The following is a 19,496-nucleotide window of genomic DNA, read 5'->3' on the forward strand; positions in this document are numbered from 1 at the left end:
CGGAACTAGACAACCATCTCCATTATTGAGACGCTAATAACAATACGATCAGCTAGTCAAATTCCCAGCCTTCTGCCATTTGCTAAGAATTTCTTGACTAGTGAGCTCAATAAAGACTTCGCAAATAACGCAAAAGGGAACTTGGTCAATAATTTCATTCTGAGTAGTGCATACATTTAATTTTATACCCTTAACCATCACAGTAACCGCATTAATTTGAGGGCTAAAGATGTTGGACCCGATGAGTATGTACTGGGATACTGGGAACGACCCGATCTTCAAGTGCCTGAGCACTGCGGGTCCCAACTCTTCGTTGGCTTGATCTATAGACATTCGGTAGGACTCCTTGGATGAGGGATCGGCCCGTCGCAAGGCCTCTAGCTGTGCACAGGACAGCACAACACAGAAAAACGTGGATAAACATCCATGGCTTCAGTGGGATTCGAAGATGAGTATGTAATACTACCCTAACCCATCCGTTTGCCAGCCAACAACTGATTACAACGGACCTGCGCAGTAGAGAGGTGAGTCACTACACTCGGCGCAGCTCAGTGTTCCGTTATGATTCATTTCCTAGGACCTGACGTTGAAAGACATCGATGCAACGTTAACAAGGGCCCTCGCGCCCATTACGTAACAAACACAATGAATTCAAAACACTACTAGTAATAAACACAGTAAACAGATGAAGAACACTCAAATTCACAAATTCGGTCACAGCTTAGCTTACTGCCCTCACGGCAATGAATAGGATGAAAATTTCTAATTTAAAATATTTAAGGGCATTATTCCAACTGTGGGGTCCGCAGTGGCCGCGCGGTCTGAGGCGTGGGTCTTGTGCCGCTTGGTCGCTGGGACCGTGGGTTCGAACCCCACTCAAGCCATGGATGTTTGATCGCGTTTTTCTGCGTTGTGCTGTCCTGTGTACAGCAGCATGTTAAGATAATTAGGAAAGCCTAATCAAGAAGGCAGCTAAATGCAGAGGCCGCACCCTAGTTTAAGATACAATCCCCTGAATGTGTTCGGTGAAACCAACGTCAGTTTCTAAGCTTCTTCAACTACAAATTATCTCAGAAAATGGTAAAAACGTCGTAAAATTAGCCGAATGAACAGAATACGTGTTGGTGCTGATCTGTAATTAATTATTTCGTTATATAACTGGCCACTTCAGTATTCTCGCCATCTTCTAATTGGCATCACTGGTAAGTTGTGGCCTCGCTCTCGAGTTCCTTTTGTTATCAACGTCGCACAACTTCATTAATCGAGTTCGCATGACGAAGACACGACTATTTGCTTACTATGATAATCCAGTTCATTGGATGATGCAACAAGCCTCTATAAATAAACCCCCCCCTCCTCCAGGCCAACAGAGATACGACCCAAAAGTTGCTTTCGCCTGTCAATCACCAATCCGCGAAGACAAATGCGGTAGTGGAGGTATAGCTCCACCGTTTCTTCACCCCGACAATAGGCGAAGGTGAGTGGTCAACTCCAGAGACGCAGAAGCTAGGGGAAATTTCTTCCTCTGTCGGGAACTTTACCCCGATTACCCGCCCAGTAATAATTTCACGATATTTCGGAGAGTAGGGATGTTAACTAATTTTGGAGCGTGTTTCTAATCCGGTTCTCAGACAGCAGTTGTGTCGCACAGCGTAAATAATTTATTGTGTACAATGAAACCGACAGTTTATCCCGTAATGCACATTTGTGTACGGAGTCTTCTTCAGCAGTTTCGTCACGTAAATGTCTCTCCGAAGCCAGAACAAGTTGAAACACGCTTGACCGGTTCTCAAACGCTCAGTTTCGTGCAGAGGGACCAAATCGCACCAGGAAGGCCTCTCCGGTGGCCTGGGGACAGAGTTTAACGCACTGACATATATCGACATTAGATCAGTTTCTCGTTATTCAATCGATCTATCAATTTCTGGGGTTATGATCTGGGCTTAATATTCCGGAGGTCCCAAGTTCAAAATCTATTTTGGATATCCTGAAAGGTTTATATATATATATATATTCGTATATTAAAATGGATCCCTGCTGATTCCTGTCAAATCCTTAAACAATTTAATCATAATTCATGATAATAACCCCATCTCAAGAGGTGGTATTGACACTTCAAGATCGTCAAACATGTAACGTCCCACCGGATCGAATTAATATTGTTTGAATTTCAAAACAGTCTAACAGTTTCAGAATACTTTGGATTGAAATTACATACGAGAAAATTACACAAATGGCGTAAGGTGAGGTAAATATGTGAGATATGAGGTTCTGACGGTGGTAGAGACGTCGATGTTGTTCTTCTGGGTTGTAACCTCGTGTGAATATGTAGGTTGATAACCCAAGTTTCGGAGAAACATACAGCCCTGAGCATGGATACATTACGTTTCTCCGAAACTTTGGTACCTACGTACCTCTCTGTAAGTCCACAAGACGTCACAAACCCATAAGAACAACACTGTTTTGACTTAAAGTTGTCAGTGTGTATTATTAAGCACCTCTGCGAATTCTTAAAATAAGCTCCTACTGAGATGATGAAGGATCAGTGCGTAGTAAACAACAAATTCTTTAACATACGTTTGAGGCCAAGTTTAAATATAGCGTTTTCATTACCTCATTTCAAAATAAACACCAACATGTGAATGAAAACGGAGATCGGTATGGGAAGTATAACCAAAGAGTTCAGTATTAAGGAAGATGGTGGCAAAAAGCACCTCTGAAACGTCGGTAAGGTACTACCAAGACTAGCACAACAACCCCGAAGACAGCCATCTGTTAGGCCAGTGATATTCAACCTTTTTTTGTTCGCGTACCCCCAGATATAATTTCTCTTCAACTTTGTACCCCCAAAGTTGTTGGTGTATAATTCAAGTTATACATAGTATATAATCTACATCTAAAATAAATTAAATAAAATACATTACTGATTATTCAGTGTTCTTCATAAAGTAATATATTTTTTTTAAATTTCACGTACCCCCTAAGATGTCTTCGCGTACCCCCAGATATAATTTCTCTTAAACTTTGTACCCCCAAAGTTGTTGGTGTATAATCCAAGTTATACATAGTATATAATCTACATCTAAAATAAATTAAATAAATTACATTACTGATTATTCAGTTTTTATCATAATATATATATTTTTAAAAAAAATTCACGTGCCCCCGGGGGTACGAGTACCCCAGGTTGAAAACCACTGGCCTAGAGGATACTTTCGTACGATTAACAGTTTCTAGAAACATGTACAAAAGAGAGTCAAGGATGCTGCAAATCTGTATCAATCAAGTTTTATCTTATCTTCGTGACTCGCCGAACAGCGAAATTGGAAAAGCGAAAAGATACGGACTGGAATCGTGAGATGATAACGAACACTTTGTTTCGCTTAAGAAATGCAACAACTCCCCCCCCCCCAAAAGCACTGTCATATGCGGAAAGTATTAAAATATGCATTTCTTTGTAAATTTTGTAGTTCTGGTAGCGGCATCTGTGAATCACGTATTCAGTAATTTCCAAGAAGTTGTCAAGCAACGAAGGTGAAGAAAGGAAGCTGTAAATCTGCACATGTTTAAAATAACTATCCAGGTTACTTTTTAAATTTACCTCTGTCCTCTACCATTTACTGTGTTGTGCTGTCCTGTGTGCAGGTAGAGGCCTTGCGAGGGGCCGAGCCCTCGTACAAGGAGTCCTACCGATCTAGCCAACGAAGAGTTGGGACCCGCAGGGCTCAGGCGCTTGAAGAACGTGTCGTCAAAGAATCCTCTACCATTAGGTTGTTTTAACAATTAAAAATTCTGCATTTTACCCACGAAGTATATTTTTATGGCTTTCGTCTGATTCTCAGAATAATTAGGGTTAACCAGCGTCTTTTTGAGATACAAAATGTCTAAGTATTATTTAGACGAGCTTCGGCTTCGAAGGGCTAAAAAAGCTGATAAAATTCGGGAAGTTTCAGTTTCGAACCTTTTAATCATTCGCTGACGGTGCACACATAAACAAATTAACAATTGCAAAATACGACACAATGATCTTACCAGAGTATTCAATTTGGTCTCCGTCTTTCGGATAGAAACAGAGATTGAGGGCTATGAGAAATATATTTCCACAAATGAGACAAGTCGCTTGAGCAAATATAGTCGTGGATAAGAGGGAATGTGTTAATATTTAAACGCATCTTCGATAAACGAAGTAAGAAGCTGCTTCTGGATGTGGTCTACTGGTCCCTCGCGTTCCACAAAGGAAACGAATTTCTCGACGAGCTTCGTGATGACGGCAGTGCCATGGAGAGACACTTCACTTTCTTTCACTGTATTGACAGTTTTCGTCACGTGACGGAGATCTACGTCACAATGGATTATAACAAGTAATTAACAAACGTAATCAAGTGCATAACTATAAAAGACATTTTACCTTCTCGTCTTTTGATGACAATGGTACAAATTTCCTTTCTTCGACCGATGTCAACAAGCCACCTGTCGCTCCCCGCGTTTTGGCGCACACTGAACTTGTTAAACTATTTTCTTGTTACAACTGCTACTGCTAGAACGGGATTGGTTCCAGCTCCCTCTAGCGGCGTCGCGTGCCGTAATGACCTTGAAGAGATTCTAGTCATCGCCTGTCTAGGCTACTCAACTAACACTAACACGCGACACAGCATGTTCTTATTAAACCCAGGATTAAATCTTGCTGGTACAATTAGTTGTTTTAAAACAGATTTCTACTGCCCTGTTCTTCGGTTTTTAAATCAGCCTGCATAAGCGAGTGATGTTATATCCTGAATATATCGGCGATTCGAATGAATGACGAGTATTTTATGATAATTTTAAAAACTGTGTTTAAATGGGCAAAACAGAAACAGACGTAAACACTCAGTTTAATGTTTTACTGAAGACGGAGACAAAGACTTTCCCGGAAACGTAAAGAAATTAATCTCCTCAGTAGCTGACAACTGAACTGAACTGAACTGAACTGAACTGAACTGAACTGAACTGAACTAACCTAACCTAACCTAACTGATCACTATCGAAACTACCGTTTCAGACCCGTCGTCCGTCAGCTCGAATTTCACAAGTCGTTCGTGACTGGTTGGATTTTGATAAAATTTGGTCATGATGTTATGCCAAAGGTAATTTATGCAAATTATGCAAATGTGAAAAGACTACGATGATATGGTATGACGATGTCCATAGCAAGTCTGAAAAAATAAGCGTGGCTACTCAAACGAGAATGACCGAGTATAATTGCCTTCTAAATCACGTTAAACTGAACTTGTGCATGTCTCAACATATCGAGAGTCCAAGTCTCCAACTTTCGTTCCCTGCACAAGATTCGAAACTGGGCTCTCAGAGTTCAAGCGATACAAGGACAAGACCGCGCGTTAGGTCACTCTAATCAGGAAAAGGACACGCCTTTTTCCTCTTCTTATCACAATTCGCCAGTTCCATAATCATACTATTGTGTGACCAACAGAAACAAACATCGCTACTGATTGTTCCGCAATTAACGTCTCTATTCCAACGTATGACCGAGGTTAGGTTAGTGACTGGGAAGGATTTGAAAGGAAATGGTCATGGTCCTTTAAAGCAGGTGGTACGTTTAGTTACTACTGGGTTTTATCACAAAAGGTCTCAAAATTTATTTAAAGAGGCTCACCGGAATAACTCCTGTTTCAGCTGATAACGAATTTCTGCCGTGTAAAGACGGTGATTGATTCTCCGTCTTCTTCAACGTCTGTGTTCAGGAACAAAATCTTCACTGCCACCTGCAAACATAACCCACAGCTGAATTCAGCATATTTTCGCGAGGATTACGTAGCAGCTCAATAAGGAAAAAGGCAAGAACAGGAAAACTAACTAAATAACTAGGTGGCTTAGGGAACCCGAAGGTTCATCACCGAATTAACCAAAGCCCTCCACCGGACCCTGTCCTGGGCCAACAAAATCCAATCTCCTTCAACTCCTATCTCCCATAGATCCCGCCTGAGATTATCCTCCCATCTACGTCTAGGTCTCCCCTGAGGTCTGTTCCCCTCAGGCTTCCCAAATAGTGGACCCAACCAACCAGATGGCTTACGGAACCCGAAGGTTCATCACCGAATTAATCAAAGCCCTCCACCGGACCCTGTCCTGGGCCAACAAAATCCAGTCTCCTTCAACTCCTATCTCCCATAGATCCCGCCTGACATTATCCTCCCATCTACGTCTAGGTCTGCCCAGAGGTATCTTCCCCTCAGGCTTTCCTAATAGTGGACCCAACCAACCAGATGGCTTAGGTAAACCGAAGGTTCATCACCGAATTAACCAAAGCCCTCCACCAGACTCTGTCCTGGGCCAACAAAATCCAGTCTCCTTCAACTCCTATCTCCCATAGATCCCGCCTGAGATTATCCTCCCATCTACGTCTAGGTCTCCCCAGAGGTCTCTTCCCCTCAGGATTCCCAAATAGTGGACCCAACCAACTAGATGGCTCACCGAACTCGAAGGTTCATCACCGAATTAACCAAAGCCCTACACCGGACCCTGTCCTGGGCCAACAAAATCCAGTCTCCTTCAACTCCTATCTCCCATAGATCCCGCCTGAGATTATCCTCCCATCTACGTCTAGGTCTCCCCAGAGGTCTCTTCCCCTCAGGATTCCCAAATAGTGGACCCAACCAACTAGATGGCTCACCGAACCCGAAGGTTCATCACCGAATTAACCAAAGCCCTCCACCGGACCCTGTCCTGGGCCAACAAAATCCAGTCTCCTTCAACTCCTATCTCCCATAGATCCCGCCTGAGATTATCCTCCCATCTACGTCTAGGTCTCCCCAGCGGTCTCTTCCCTTCAGAACAGGAAAACTAGCTCTGCAAAAATGGTTTTGCTATCGATTTATGTTCTTGGTACAAAGATCGTTTCGTATCTACTGCTTTTCCTATAGACAGGATCGCATAAGATAATATTAAAGTGGACATTATAAAAATAGCGTATGCACCGAATTAAACTGACTCACAATACACTAAAGACCTTCATATCTCTCTGAATTAACTCTACGAAGAAGAGTTCTTACTGAGAAGCCAATAGTTGCTCAGCTGTCCACGAAATCCTCTCCGTATATAGAACCAGCAAGTTCATTGCCGCGTTCTCAAGGGCCCGTCTCGCTCCTTCAGGTGTTAGTGAAAGGTCTTCAAGAACAGGCGCTGTAGAAGAAACTACGACAATCCATGACACCATAACAAGGCTGAACGGCTGAAATGTGAAGGTTCAAGTTGCTGGTTGCCCGCACATTCAGACAGGGCCCATATCGATCCTCGAGGGGTGATGATGAGGAGGGGCTCCCGAACTAACCCCGTCCTGTAGCCATGGCGGCTCTGTGTCGTCTACAGAAAATCTGACTGACTGCAGGCCTACGCCATTTACCTCAGCACATCCATAAAAATGACTGCGACGTCGGACACAAAACCGATATTTTACATGGGTGTGAATCTTGGTTAAGGGAGGAACACACAGGTGTTTGAGAGCAAGGTACTGAGAAAACTGAATAACGAGGAGCTCCATAATTCACCTAATATTAAGATGATCAGATCCAGGCGGATGAAACGATCTTTACCATGCTTACCAGTGTCTACCACTGACCAGTATTCGAAGCCAGGTAAATAGATTAACACTTTCCCATTCTACATCTTTACGATCCATTTTAATATTATCCTCAAATCTATGTCTAGGCATTTCAAGTGGTAAATACAAAAACTGGGGTAGTGTCAACCCAGCTAATGTTTTATGTCACATATAAATAAAAACAGATTTTTGAAACCACGCGTGATACTGATTTCGGGATGTCATCATCATCGGGTATGTTTGTGGGTATGTGGCTTAAATGCTAACATTTCGTTATAAAATAATAAAAGTGAACATGAAAGTAACAATAAAACATGTCAAAGTTTGGCTCAAAGGTTACTGAATGTAGGACCGGAGATATATCAGCTGAAATACAGATCTGGATATTATTCGACTGTATTCCTAACGCCTTGACAGTGCGGCAACTTCTCCTGCACGTACACGAGACATAATAACAGTCTGGAACCCATCGTATATCGAAGATTGGTTACGCCGATCCACTCTCAATTGACGGAGGCCGTCTATTTCAAATAATCTTACATCCCGAATTCATTTCCTTCAAACAGGCCTAATTTATTTCTGACATTATCACAAAGCGGTGTTTGGAGAAGGCCGAGGTGTGTCTGAGTAAGTTATCGAACGCAAAAAAAAAAAAAACTTAGCGAAAGCGTCTTTTCATAAAAACAACCTTTCTCCACTTGTCACAGCTGTCAGCAAAAATTCGATTACTTAGCACTGATTGTCTGCCTCATGTGTATCAGAGAAAATGACAAAGAACTTAAGCACATCGTGTTACAGAGACAGCTTTCTCCTTACTTGTTTCTGTAACATCATTACTCACTAATGTGTAAGGCAAAACGTTAATGAAACGTCGGTTACGAACTTGGAAGGCCACAATCTAACACTAACAGTAGGTTCAAAAGGCAAAGACCAATGGAAAACTCTTCTAAAATACACTTCCGATGTGTCTATTCTGCGAAACACAGGTACTGTAACCAACATACACTAAAAGCGTGTTAAAATGGCTGTCTTTAGGGACGTTGCACCGTCTAGTCTAGTATAAGTTTAGGTTCAGAGGAGCCTTCTGCCTCCATCAACATGGAGATCGGGGCAGTAATCAATCACCTCTGAAATGTCGGTAAACTACCAGACTACACGGTGCATCATTCTAGAAGAGTCATCTTCAGACCAAAGTATTTGCCTTTCCAGAGATATTTCAGTTCAATATTCATGGGTTTACAGTCTTCTGGATGCAGGGACGCCGAGACACTGCAAAGTAGCCTTGTAATCCTGGAGGTCTCGGGTTCGATTCCCGGCGGTGCCCGAATTTATAACTTGTGTTGGGCAAGGCCGTGGTCTAGGCAACACGGAGTTTTCCTCCGGGGGCTTCCCCGGTTTCTCCATTCACACACAGAAGAAGGCAATGGCAAACCACTTCTGGATCATCTGCCAAGAACGTATATGAACAGGTCCCAGTCCGAGAAAAGGATGGAAGGATCCGGTTCATATGGACCTGTCGTCAGACAGAAAAGAAAAAGAAAGAAAGAAAAAGGCTATTTACTTTTTACTGTAGACCATTAAATTATCCTCCGTATCTTGTCGACGGCACGATTAAACGTTCCTACTTTTCGCTGCAGTGTTTTTACTCAGACATATTAAATAAAAGTACAGCTAGGAACAGAATTATACCAACACAAAGCAATAAAACCGAAATAAATTTCTGATTTTCATTTTACTTCCCGTGTTAAAAGCAATTTTATATTCAATATTCACGGAACCAAAGACAATCTTCGATAAATTCAAATTTAATTCAGGTTTACTTTCTACCCATGTTTTACTACTGTACAGTCGCACTAAATGGTAAAGAGGAACTGTCACTTGTGTCAATCCGCAGTTTGTACAGTGCTCACCAAAAGTTCCTCCTCACCTCCCACAGAGATGGATTACTTCAACTGTTCGTTTCCATTTCTTTCACTCCGAGACGAAAATACGTGGAATGACCTTGGCATATTGATTATCTTCAGTTACAGCAACTCCTCAACTGTGTTCAATTATTTTATCTAATCAGCGAAGATAAGCGATTCACTTCAACCCAAACACTGTTTTGTGGAAAACCGGCAGAATTAAAGTATTATTTTGAAAGTTACAATGCTCTTATTGAACACCATTCCTTCTGAAGATGGCTGACTTCTAGATAGTTGCGCCGTGTAATCAGACATAAGTTAACCGACGTTTCAGAGGCGCTAACTGCCTCCAGCATCAGGGAGATATCCCAGATGAGAGTCTCGCTGATAAATCTAATCACGAATAGAAGGTTTCGTTACAGTTCCCTTATATTTCAACAATTTAGAAATGAAATGGCGTTCCTGCAAAGCGAAGTTTTGTATGAAACCATCAAAACGAAGAAAATCCTCGGACATAGTAGAAGACGCAAAAGTCCTTTTCAAAAGGCAATATCTTAAGGAAAATAATTTAGTATTTGCAAACATAATGTTGCAATAAATTATATGACTGTTCAACATAAGATATTTTCATTCCCGTTAACCTTGACGGGCAAAAACGTAATTTCTACTACTTCTACTATAGCAACTACTGACGATGGAGATAATAATAATTAGGTAACTAGACTAATTTCCAAATTACTGGGATATGCTGATTTCGAGCTCCCGTGGAATGCGAAATCATGGCGCCCAAAGAGAGGAATCGATAGATGGCTCTGGTGGCAGGGTAAAGAATGGTCTTGAGTGTCGGCGAGCAGTCAAGTTTGAGGCCTTCTCGAGGTAGACGTGTTCTCCCATCAGGCAGGTGACTTGGAAACTGACAATTGAAAGCGTCACATTGCAGGGTGAGTCCAGAGTTCGAATCCCTTAGTGCAAAGAATTTGTAGCATCATAAAGGTGACAAGTTGAGACTTCATAAACGCAAGGATACATGATGCTGTGCAAGGTATTTGTAACATATACAACTGAAATTATTTACATAAATTGAGCTAATTTAACATTTTACAGAGAAAGACTAATCAAAATAATATTTTTGTCTAAAAATTCAATATTCACACCTACCTCTAATATAACATATCACTGTATTTTAAAAAAATAATCTACTACGAGGGTGAAAAAATTAAATAAAAATTTAATCGACCGAAACGGGACTGTAGGTTATGAGCCGAGATCCTGAGAGCTGAAGCAGGTGGTACAAATATTTACCACTAGTCTGTAAAGGGTTAAGGTAAAGCTTTTGTTCTAGTGCCTACATTACATGTGATCCTCCTTACCAAACCACATAGATGGAAGTCATTCTTGAGAAGCTAATAGTAGCTCAGCTATCAGAATTACCTGCCTTGTATGGGTGTTGAGATAACTGAGGAAAACGATTATTTGTATATAAGAGGGGTGAAGTGACAAGATACTGAATAGAACTATAACGAGGAGCTCCAAAATCTGCAGGCCTATTCTTCACTAAATATTATAAACGTGATCAAATTAAGAATGAGATGGACTAGGCATAAAGCACGCACAGGGTAAATAAATACATAAGTTTGGTTGGAAAGCCGGAAGGAAAGAGACCATCTGAAAAACCTAGACGCAAATGAAGAAAATACTAAAATGGATAAGGAAATATGGGGTGGGATGTTTTGGACTGGATTTATCTTGTTCTGGATACGGACAAGTGGCGGGGTCCTGTGAACATGGCAAAGACCCCTAGGGTTTCGTAAAAGACGGTAACTTTCTGACTAGTTAAACAACAATCAGCTTCTCAAGAAGGACCTTGTTCCCAGGAATTAGTTATTTAGTCAAGATGTATCATGAGACAATAACGATTTTAACTGAGTTTCAAAAAGACATCTGGAAAATAATAATTCCATAAACATTTATTATTCTAGTCAAAATCTGTTTTCATCCTGCGTACTTTAAAAGCCACCGAAGATCAAAATATGTACGAAACACCTCCAGTTGGTCGCTCCTTTTATTTTATTTAAAAAAGAAACATCCGGGTGAGATTTCAGTTTCTTGCAGCTAATATAATGCGCCATGTAGTCGACGTTTCAGAGGTGCGTACTGCCTCCACCATCAGGGCGGTAAGAAATGATGTAGTACGCACCTCTGAAACGTCGGCCAACTTCCACGAGACTACAGAGCGCAATATACCAGAAAGCTGACTCAGAAACATAGTAATTCATATATGTCATCCACCTAGTAGGCTTCCTGTTCAGACAGTGAAGACAGAAGGATACCATAAGCTGAACATGCACATCTTTAATGAGTAGCTACAAAGGATTCGAATTAGTTACACGAAAACTGAATGGGAGAGAAGTGTACCTCTGTTTGTATGTGGATAAATCACGGATCGCCGAGTATAATATGGCATGGCTTCCTAGTTTAGAAACACTAATTAATGGTTTAATATCAGAGTAATGTATAAACACCAACTTTGTTGCTGAAGTAGCCAAATTTCTGGAGGGAAAAGAGAAGCTTGGAATATTCACGAACGGTTGTCAGTAAGTGAAGATATAAATGCATTTTTTTGTGTGGAGAATATCGCGTCTGTTTCTCAAAGAACTGGGAGCGACTACTCCAATTTAATATCCATCACGGGGGAAAAAAAGAGAGAGAAAATAAGGCAACGCTCGTATACCGTTTCAAAATGTCGACACCCACACATAATCGAAAGTCCCTCGCGTTTAAATTCGTTTCTTTCATTTGTTAAATCGGATTCCGGACACAAATGTTTGAAATGTCTTTCGCACCACAACATTCAGAAATGACCCGAGACAAAGTCTCCAACTCAGTTTCTATCAGCGAATCTTCCAACGGTCTAAAGATAGCCGTAGCGTGAAGCCAATCGCTAGCCTCACATTCTTAACGACATAGGATTACACGATTTTCAAAACTTTAATTCCGCTCCAGTCCACGTATTTCAAGATTTATTCTGATGCTGTCCTCTCAAAGTAGCCCCTCATATTCAGGTTTTCGGACACAAATTATACGTGCATTTATTACTTCTCCAATATCAATTTTCTCTTTGGTTGATCACACGAATAATATCTGGTTTCCTTCAGACTGTCAATTCTAGCTACGTTCCTTCAGGTTTTCCGACTAAAATAGCACATGCATTTCTTATTATTCCTCCACGTTTCTTTAAGATCCAGTTTAGTATTATCTTATCGTATACATCTAGATCTACGAAGTAGTCTTTTCCCTTCAGGATTTCCGAAAAAAAAAATTGTGTATGCATTTCTCTCATGAATACCTACTTTAATACCCTGATAAGAAATGAACGAAACAGTCTGCTACATCGAACCTCAAAGATCATTTCTTCCTTCTTTTTTCGTGTACTAGCGACGATATCAGTTTCCCCATTCCTTGCAAAGATATGCAGACCGCATATCCGACAATTTGTGGCTAGACCGAGCTCTTCGATCGATGTAAATGGCTACAGTATTCAAAGATTTTGCTTGGCGGAGTAACAAACAACATCACACACAGAACAGAAGAATTCGCTACTAAAATAATGCAACGTCGGGGGGGGGGGGGGGGGGGTCTGGCCACTTTGCCCAATATAAAGGGCCTCTGGTACCCTCTGGGTGAGCCTCAGTATGCGAATGGAGAAGGCCTACAGATACGGAGGATAACTGCGAATATACTGAATAAGCAGTCGCGGACAGCCAATAAGGGGTGGTCCTCAAGATTGGGGGGTAGGTAAGAGGGCCAACATCTCACCGTAGAACACCAACACGTTACGAAATGTTACACATGAATGGGGAGACAAGAAATTCGTACAAAATGTTGGTTGGGAATTCTGAAGAGAAAAGATCACTCGGAAATGTTAGGTATAGATGGGAGGATTATATTAAAAAAGATCTTAGGGAAATGAGGTTGGAGTGTGTGGACTGGGGTTCCATAAAAAAGCGAATAATTTCTTGTCTAGATCGGTGGGTGACTGATCTCCTTACCAAGGACACTTCTTCATAGAATTGGAGATCGTTAGTTACGTCTGCGCTTTGTATTCTTGTTTTGATTAAAACAGTCGGAGTTGCTCCTCAACCCAATCGATATGTTGCGTGTCATAATCGATTCCATGGTTATGAAAGACGGTGCGCACTAACATTGAGTATAGCCGCGGCCGAAAATTGCCTCAATTATTTTTCTTGTGTCCTACATTTGGGTACCAAGGCGACTTGGTTTTGCCTCTCAGAATTCCGGGCGACCTAACACGCAAAGCTCAATATCGGATAACATATTTACGAAACCTTAACTGAAATAGCTCCGTAGTGGAGTTGTGTTATTAGAAATTGCATGATGTGAACGTATATAGATCTATAACACGGGCGAGCGTTCATGTTAACCTAGTTACCCAGGCTAACACTTTGAAAAAAACGAAAAATAGGAAATCTAACAACGCCTGGCTGGCTTTATCTCCAGTGAAAGGATTCCGGTTCCCATTGGGTAGGAGGCTGGGTATCCAGAACTGATCTGTACAGAGGCTAGAAGCAAAATCCCTTACTCCTGCCGGGAACTGAACCCCTCATCGTCCAATCCAGTTAAGACTGGCTGATGTTCGTTTTTAAACCACAATCGAGATCTGCTTGTCTCTTTTTACTATAACTTTCAAGAGTTTCGAGTTAATTATAATACAAGAGCACGCAATCATGTTACATTTGGAGGTACGCTATCGGGAAATGTCATGTCGTGCCACAGAATAACATCAACTTGTTTCTTCGTCTTTTCATATCGCCTAGTGAAAAATGTCCCCGCGTCTGTTTCGTCGAAGATTAGAGTCAATGCTGTACATAAGAGGGTTCTTGCTGCCTGATGTAAACAGCAAAACCTGACCTGGGCAATCAGGATGTTTCTCAAGCAAATGCCACATCCCAGAACTTAGTCACTGTAAGCAAATGTGCACTTACTCCTCGTATCCTCTTCCGATAGTTGGACAATCTTAAACTGACAACAAAGAAGGAACGAATGTTGGAGAAAATCCGCTGCGATCCAAACCGCTCGTGCGCGCAGGGTGTAAACCCGAAACAAGAAAATAAAGAAACCCTAGGATAAAGATCACAGAACACAGCAGAACAAAACACGTGGGCCTTTTATAAAGAAGGGAACATCACGTGTTTAAACCCCAAGTTGCCCTACGGATTCTGTAACAAGTACGGTAACAAAACAACCCAGACTTAGCCAACCACAGCGAGGGTAACCCTAAGTGATAAACAGGTTGGCAAGTGGGGGGGGGGGGGGCGCAAGTACACAGAACAAAAACCTCGTGGCCCACTGTAATCTGCCAGACACGCATTCACTTAACAAAACTACCTTCTGTCCGAGGCCAGCCAAGTGCCAAATCATGGATGAAACCCTGACTTAGGACCGAGGGAGTGGCAATGTGCTGTTTGGTGAGGGCTGTGAAATGTTAGAATGGTGGTTAACAGGAGAAAAACCTACTTCAGAGCCACTTTGTCCACCACGGATATCACTTGATGTCACATGGGACTGAACCTAAGGAACTCCCTCATTCAACACATAAAATTGAGGAGGGATTCTTCTCTTCACCACAAAGTCCAGACCTGCTCTGGGGCTCACCCAGTCTCCCGCCCAATCGGGCAGGAGGAATGTGACACTCACTACAATTTTAAGGCCTGGCCGATGAATGCGCGGGGAATTTGTTCGAGTCCATAAGAACTGAAGGGGCGTGTGGTGTTGGTTCGTGAAAGCCCTCCTTGACCTAGGTACGTCATATGAGATTTTTGTATTTCTGAGCTTTTAAATTGCGGATCCGAAATGGTTAAACTTTAATATGGCTGTCTTCTGGGATGCTGCATCGCTCAGTTAGTAGAAACTGTCTCGTTTCCGACGAAACGTCGGGCAGTATCTACCAGACTGCATGGTACAACCACCCCGAAGACAGCCATCTTCATATTCGTCGTCGTGAGAACCTGAAATCTCACTCTTCTCCTCCTTTGCTTTTTTTTCTACAGACGGATACAACACAGCTCCCACTACTCCTGTCGCACTTCCCCTCACGCGCAGCCCAGGGGTCAGGACTAAAAGGTCGCACAGTACACTATTTTAATACGACACGTATATTACCACAAGACATAACTCTGTCTGTGTTACAATTAGAACAGGTCTCTCAGGGCATGTTTAACTGCCTGTCGTGTATACATAAATGCCTGATGGGGAGATATTTATAGTGTTCAGTATCGTCTTATCACGCAATCGCGTCATTCTATAGGACAATGAAAACAGTTAAATGCCTAATTTAAATTCTTATTTTTATTAAATAATAATAAAAAAACAAATTTGTTAAAGAAAATTTGCTGTAATATGTTAATAAACTTCCATGATGGTTCAATAAATTATCATGGTGGTTCAAAAGTCAATAAGAAAGATTTAATGTGGTTCCAAGTCTTTGTTGAGAACTCCTGGTATATACAGAGCTGGCACAATGGAACGTGAAATCGAGACTGGCAAGTTCTATAAGAAATCATCATAAATAAATAGTACAGACCAACGGTGATCAACACCATTATGTTGCTAATATACACAAATGCATTATTTCAGTTCAGTTAGTAGTAGTTTAATGAAATGTTGTTCATTATTTATCAGAATTATCGGTATGAGTTTGGTGCCACAACCAAATTATTCAATGCAGTTAACGTGTACTACCTCTCAAATATAACCTGAATTTTGAATACCATTACCACAATTAAAGAAACTGGTGAATAAAAATATTTCTCTGGTGTCAGAACTCCAAAACTCAAAAGGTCTAAAGTAAGGCAACTGAACTATTTGAAGAAGAAAAAACGTCTGGTATGAGAATCGGAAATTTCAATGTCGTGAACACAGATACACTGAGTGACAAACTCCATAACAACTCCCTGACGTTAGGACACAAGCTGGAAATGCTCTAAAAATAAAATTGAAGGATCACAGTGAAATAATATACAAACTGCAAATGAAGTGAGGGTTGTCGATGTTGGTCTTCTGTTCTCTCGCAAGCAGACACCACTGGCCACACAGCATTACAACCTCGAAGACTAATACCAACATCTGAACCAAATCTCATGAAATTAAAGACCTAACTCTGTATGCTTCTTGCTTGGTTAGAAATATAAAACTTCCTGTCGCAATCCTGTACCTCGGTTTTACAAAGTGCAAGAGAGGAGGGCAGGCATCCGTAGGTCTTCAAACATGACCTCAAAAATAAAATGCTGTTTCTGCTTCAGATTAAAAATATATGAATACTCTTGAACGCTGCAAATCTTTGAAGTAATATTTTCTCGGATTACAGGAAACAGCTGATGGCACCATCATACAAGCTCATCTACTTCAATGCCCGTGGGAAAGCAGAGCACATTCGGTTCATTTTTGCATATGCAGGAGTGAATTATGAAGATGAACGTATCAGTCAAGAAAAATGGCCTGAACTGAAACGGAGTGAGTCGCAGTGGACGATTGAATCTATGGATTGTAGACCTGTTCATTTTTCACGAAAGATCAGATGCCTTCTTGTGAACAATGGTCTTTCCTTTGTGTATCAAATGTATATAGTCTTTAAATCTGGGGAGTTGAGTAACAATGAGCATCTAAAGACAGACTGCGATCCACGGAGTTCGTTAATCTCTCTTACACTATATCCCATATGCTTCACAAACATAAATTTCAGTACTTAATATACAGTCCACGACTGTAATCTTGCGACTTGCGGGGTGAGGAAGTGGGGTGAAGGAGGAAAGACAACGGCTGCCTTTAACGCTATGGACGTCCTGCATTCCTTGCAAGTCTCAACATTACAGTCGTGGACTGTATCATGTAATATTAATTTTCTTGTAGCGTAATCATCAGTTTTGAAAAATGTACTCAAATATGATGCATGCAAAATGACCATCTCATGAATCTTTTCACTTTATGTTAAACTGTAAGACATTTTGGTTATTTTATTTCAGCTCAAGAAAACTGTAACTTGTGTACTGAAACTGGTATGGAGTAAAAACTTAGACTTGACTGAACTAAGACCGGTTGTTAATATGTTCTTAATACTGCTTAGAAATGCCGTTTGGGATGTTACCGGTTCTGGAGATAGACGGAAAGCCCGTAGGACAGTCCAACGCCATCGCCCGTTACCTGGCAAAGCAGTGTGGGCTGGCCGGTCGTGATGAGTGGGAAAGCCTGCAGTGTGACATGCTAGTTGATACACTTACTGACCTTAAACAAGGTATTACACTTCAAACTCCTGTAATTATGTTATGAAATATACACAGTGATACTGTAACAACTCATGTTCAACCCTAAACAGGAACGCAGCTGGCAGCAATACTTATTAGTGTAAGAAGCTTTAAATAATAACATGTCTTTACTTCTATTTGCATTTGATCTTATTTTTGGCAATTTGTTTTGGTAATAATAATTTAAGCACAACACTCTACAGTCACAAACATTCCCTTTCTAAAATATTAACACTAAAGGATATGTTATATTGTCTGGTTTTCTAAGATCAGTTTCAAACTCACTTTGAATACTAAACTTTTATGCTAAACACTAAGGTCTGTAAACAGAATAATGACAAACTAATCAATTGCCTGATGATGCGGAATCAACTCCCAAACATCATGTACATAAAATGTATCTCAAATAATGGACAAAGTCCAACATAAATGCAGTGTACTGATGCTTGTTACTGTTCAGAACTGTTCCAGTACAGGATGGAACCAGACCAGTTCAAGAAGGAAGAACGGAAGATAGTTCTCATGAAGGAGAAGATCCCATTTTACCTCAACAAATTTGAGAAGGTGGTAACAGAGAACAGGGGGTATTCGGTCGGAGGAGCAGTGAGTGTCAATAAAAGTTTTCATTAAAAATTTATTGAAATTAACAAATGACTACCAAGGCCAGCACAATGAGCATTGAGTGACAGATTCTTAGGTTACTGTAGTTAATGATTTTTTACTGCAGAGTTTAGGAGAATATCTGGATCCAAGAAGGATGAAGTGACAGTATTAAGTATCTGACATGGCAAAATTTAGTGAGGTATTTGACAGGTCAATTACAATGGTGTCAATTCAGGAACAGAAACATTATAATGGCAGACTCTATTAAACACATACAAGCCACTAGAAATAATAAGTTTCTAAAAACTAGTGAAGTAATCGTGCATAAAGTAAGATAATTTACGTTGCTATTGTAAAAGTAGTTTCTTTTCTTGTTTCAGCTGACGTGGACAGATTTCGTGTTTGCTGTATCACTGGAGAACTTTGAACTAATATTTGGAAAGGAATCTTTAGACCGGTACCCATCTTTAAGAGCTTTAAAAGAAAAGGTGTTCAATTTGCCAAGCATACAAGGCTGGCTACAGAAGAGACCAGCAACAGATTTCTGAAGATCTGGCCTTGTCAAGTATCCTGCAGCATACTGCAATTTGGTATATCTCAAATCATGAGCATACTGATTCATTACACATGTTTGTGTTGCACTGTCACAAGAAGGAATGCTGTTCAAATTTTAAACATCATGTTAGTTGTGAGGAATCCGGTGCAGCATGGAACCTCACTTCAGACACAGAAATTTCACTAACTCAAATTTGTAACTGAATTGACAAAACTTAAAGCTCACCTTACAATTACAAACAAATATAATACTGAAGCTCATACTGTTAATCAATGTCTACAACTCTATAAAACATACTTTCCATACACTAATGATCTGTAGTCACTCTTCAGTGAAGTAGTGCTTTCAACTATTGAAAGTGTTAAAAGTGGAGACTTCTGAAATTTGGAAATGATCCCTGAAATCCCAAATCAAAGCTTGATACCATCTGCCCACTCAAATATCTCTCTCCTATTTTTTTCTTTCTTATTACCAAATACAGGGATTCCAGAACACAAGTCTCAAAAATAATACCAAATTGA

At 40.8% G+C, this 19,496-nt stretch overlaps 2 protein-coding genes across 5 annotated transcripts in view; one reads left to right on the top strand and one right to left on the bottom strand.

Annotated features, from left to right (window-relative positions):
• The window catches only part of LOC110837734 (caspase-1), a 33,541-nt gene that overhangs the window by 11,297 nt on the left and 2,748 nt on the right, over nucleotides 1–19,496 (bottom strand). Inside the window, exon 3 of one of the 3 annotated variants that reach the window (XM_087347629.1) lies at nucleotides 5,651–5,759. The exons of 1 other annotated variant lie outside the window; for it this stretch is intronic. The gene's annotated coding sequence lies outside the window, so the exon portion shown is untranslated. Of the gene's footprint in view, nucleotides 1–4,408; nucleotides 4,559–5,650; nucleotides 5,760–19,496 lie in introns of those variants that run through there. One more of the 3 variants, XM_087347630.1, reaches the window with a different exon arrangement.
• On the top strand, nucleotides 10,328–19,100 carry LOC110837735 (glutathione S-transferase). Of its 2 annotated transcripts, none has more exons than XM_022080187.2 (5): nucleotides 10,328–10,439; nucleotides 16,883–17,028; nucleotides 17,639–17,806; nucleotides 18,277–18,419; nucleotides 18,800–19,100. In XM_022080187.2, the coding sequence occupies exons 2-5, from the start codon at nucleotides 16,893–16,895 to the stop codon at nucleotides 18,965–18,967; spliced, it is 615 nt and encodes a 204-aa protein (XP_021935879.1). In that variant the 5' UTR covers nucleotides 10,328–10,439; nucleotides 16,883–16,892; the 3' UTR covers nucleotides 18,968–19,100. The 2 variants fall into 2 exon arrangements, with proteins under 2 accessions (XP_021935879.1, XP_087203761.1); XM_087347635.1 differs by having other exon boundaries at nucleotides 17,675–17,806.

Source organism: Zootermopsis nevadensis, unplaced genomic scaffold (assembly GCF_977971745.1).
Source record: "Zootermopsis nevadensis isolate Lab colony 2312 unplaced genomic scaffold, Znev_1.0 Znev_ptg000012l, whole genome shotgun sequence".
Taxonomy (NCBI): domain Eukaryota; kingdom Metazoa; phylum Arthropoda; class Insecta; order Blattodea; family Termopsidae; genus Zootermopsis; species Zootermopsis nevadensis.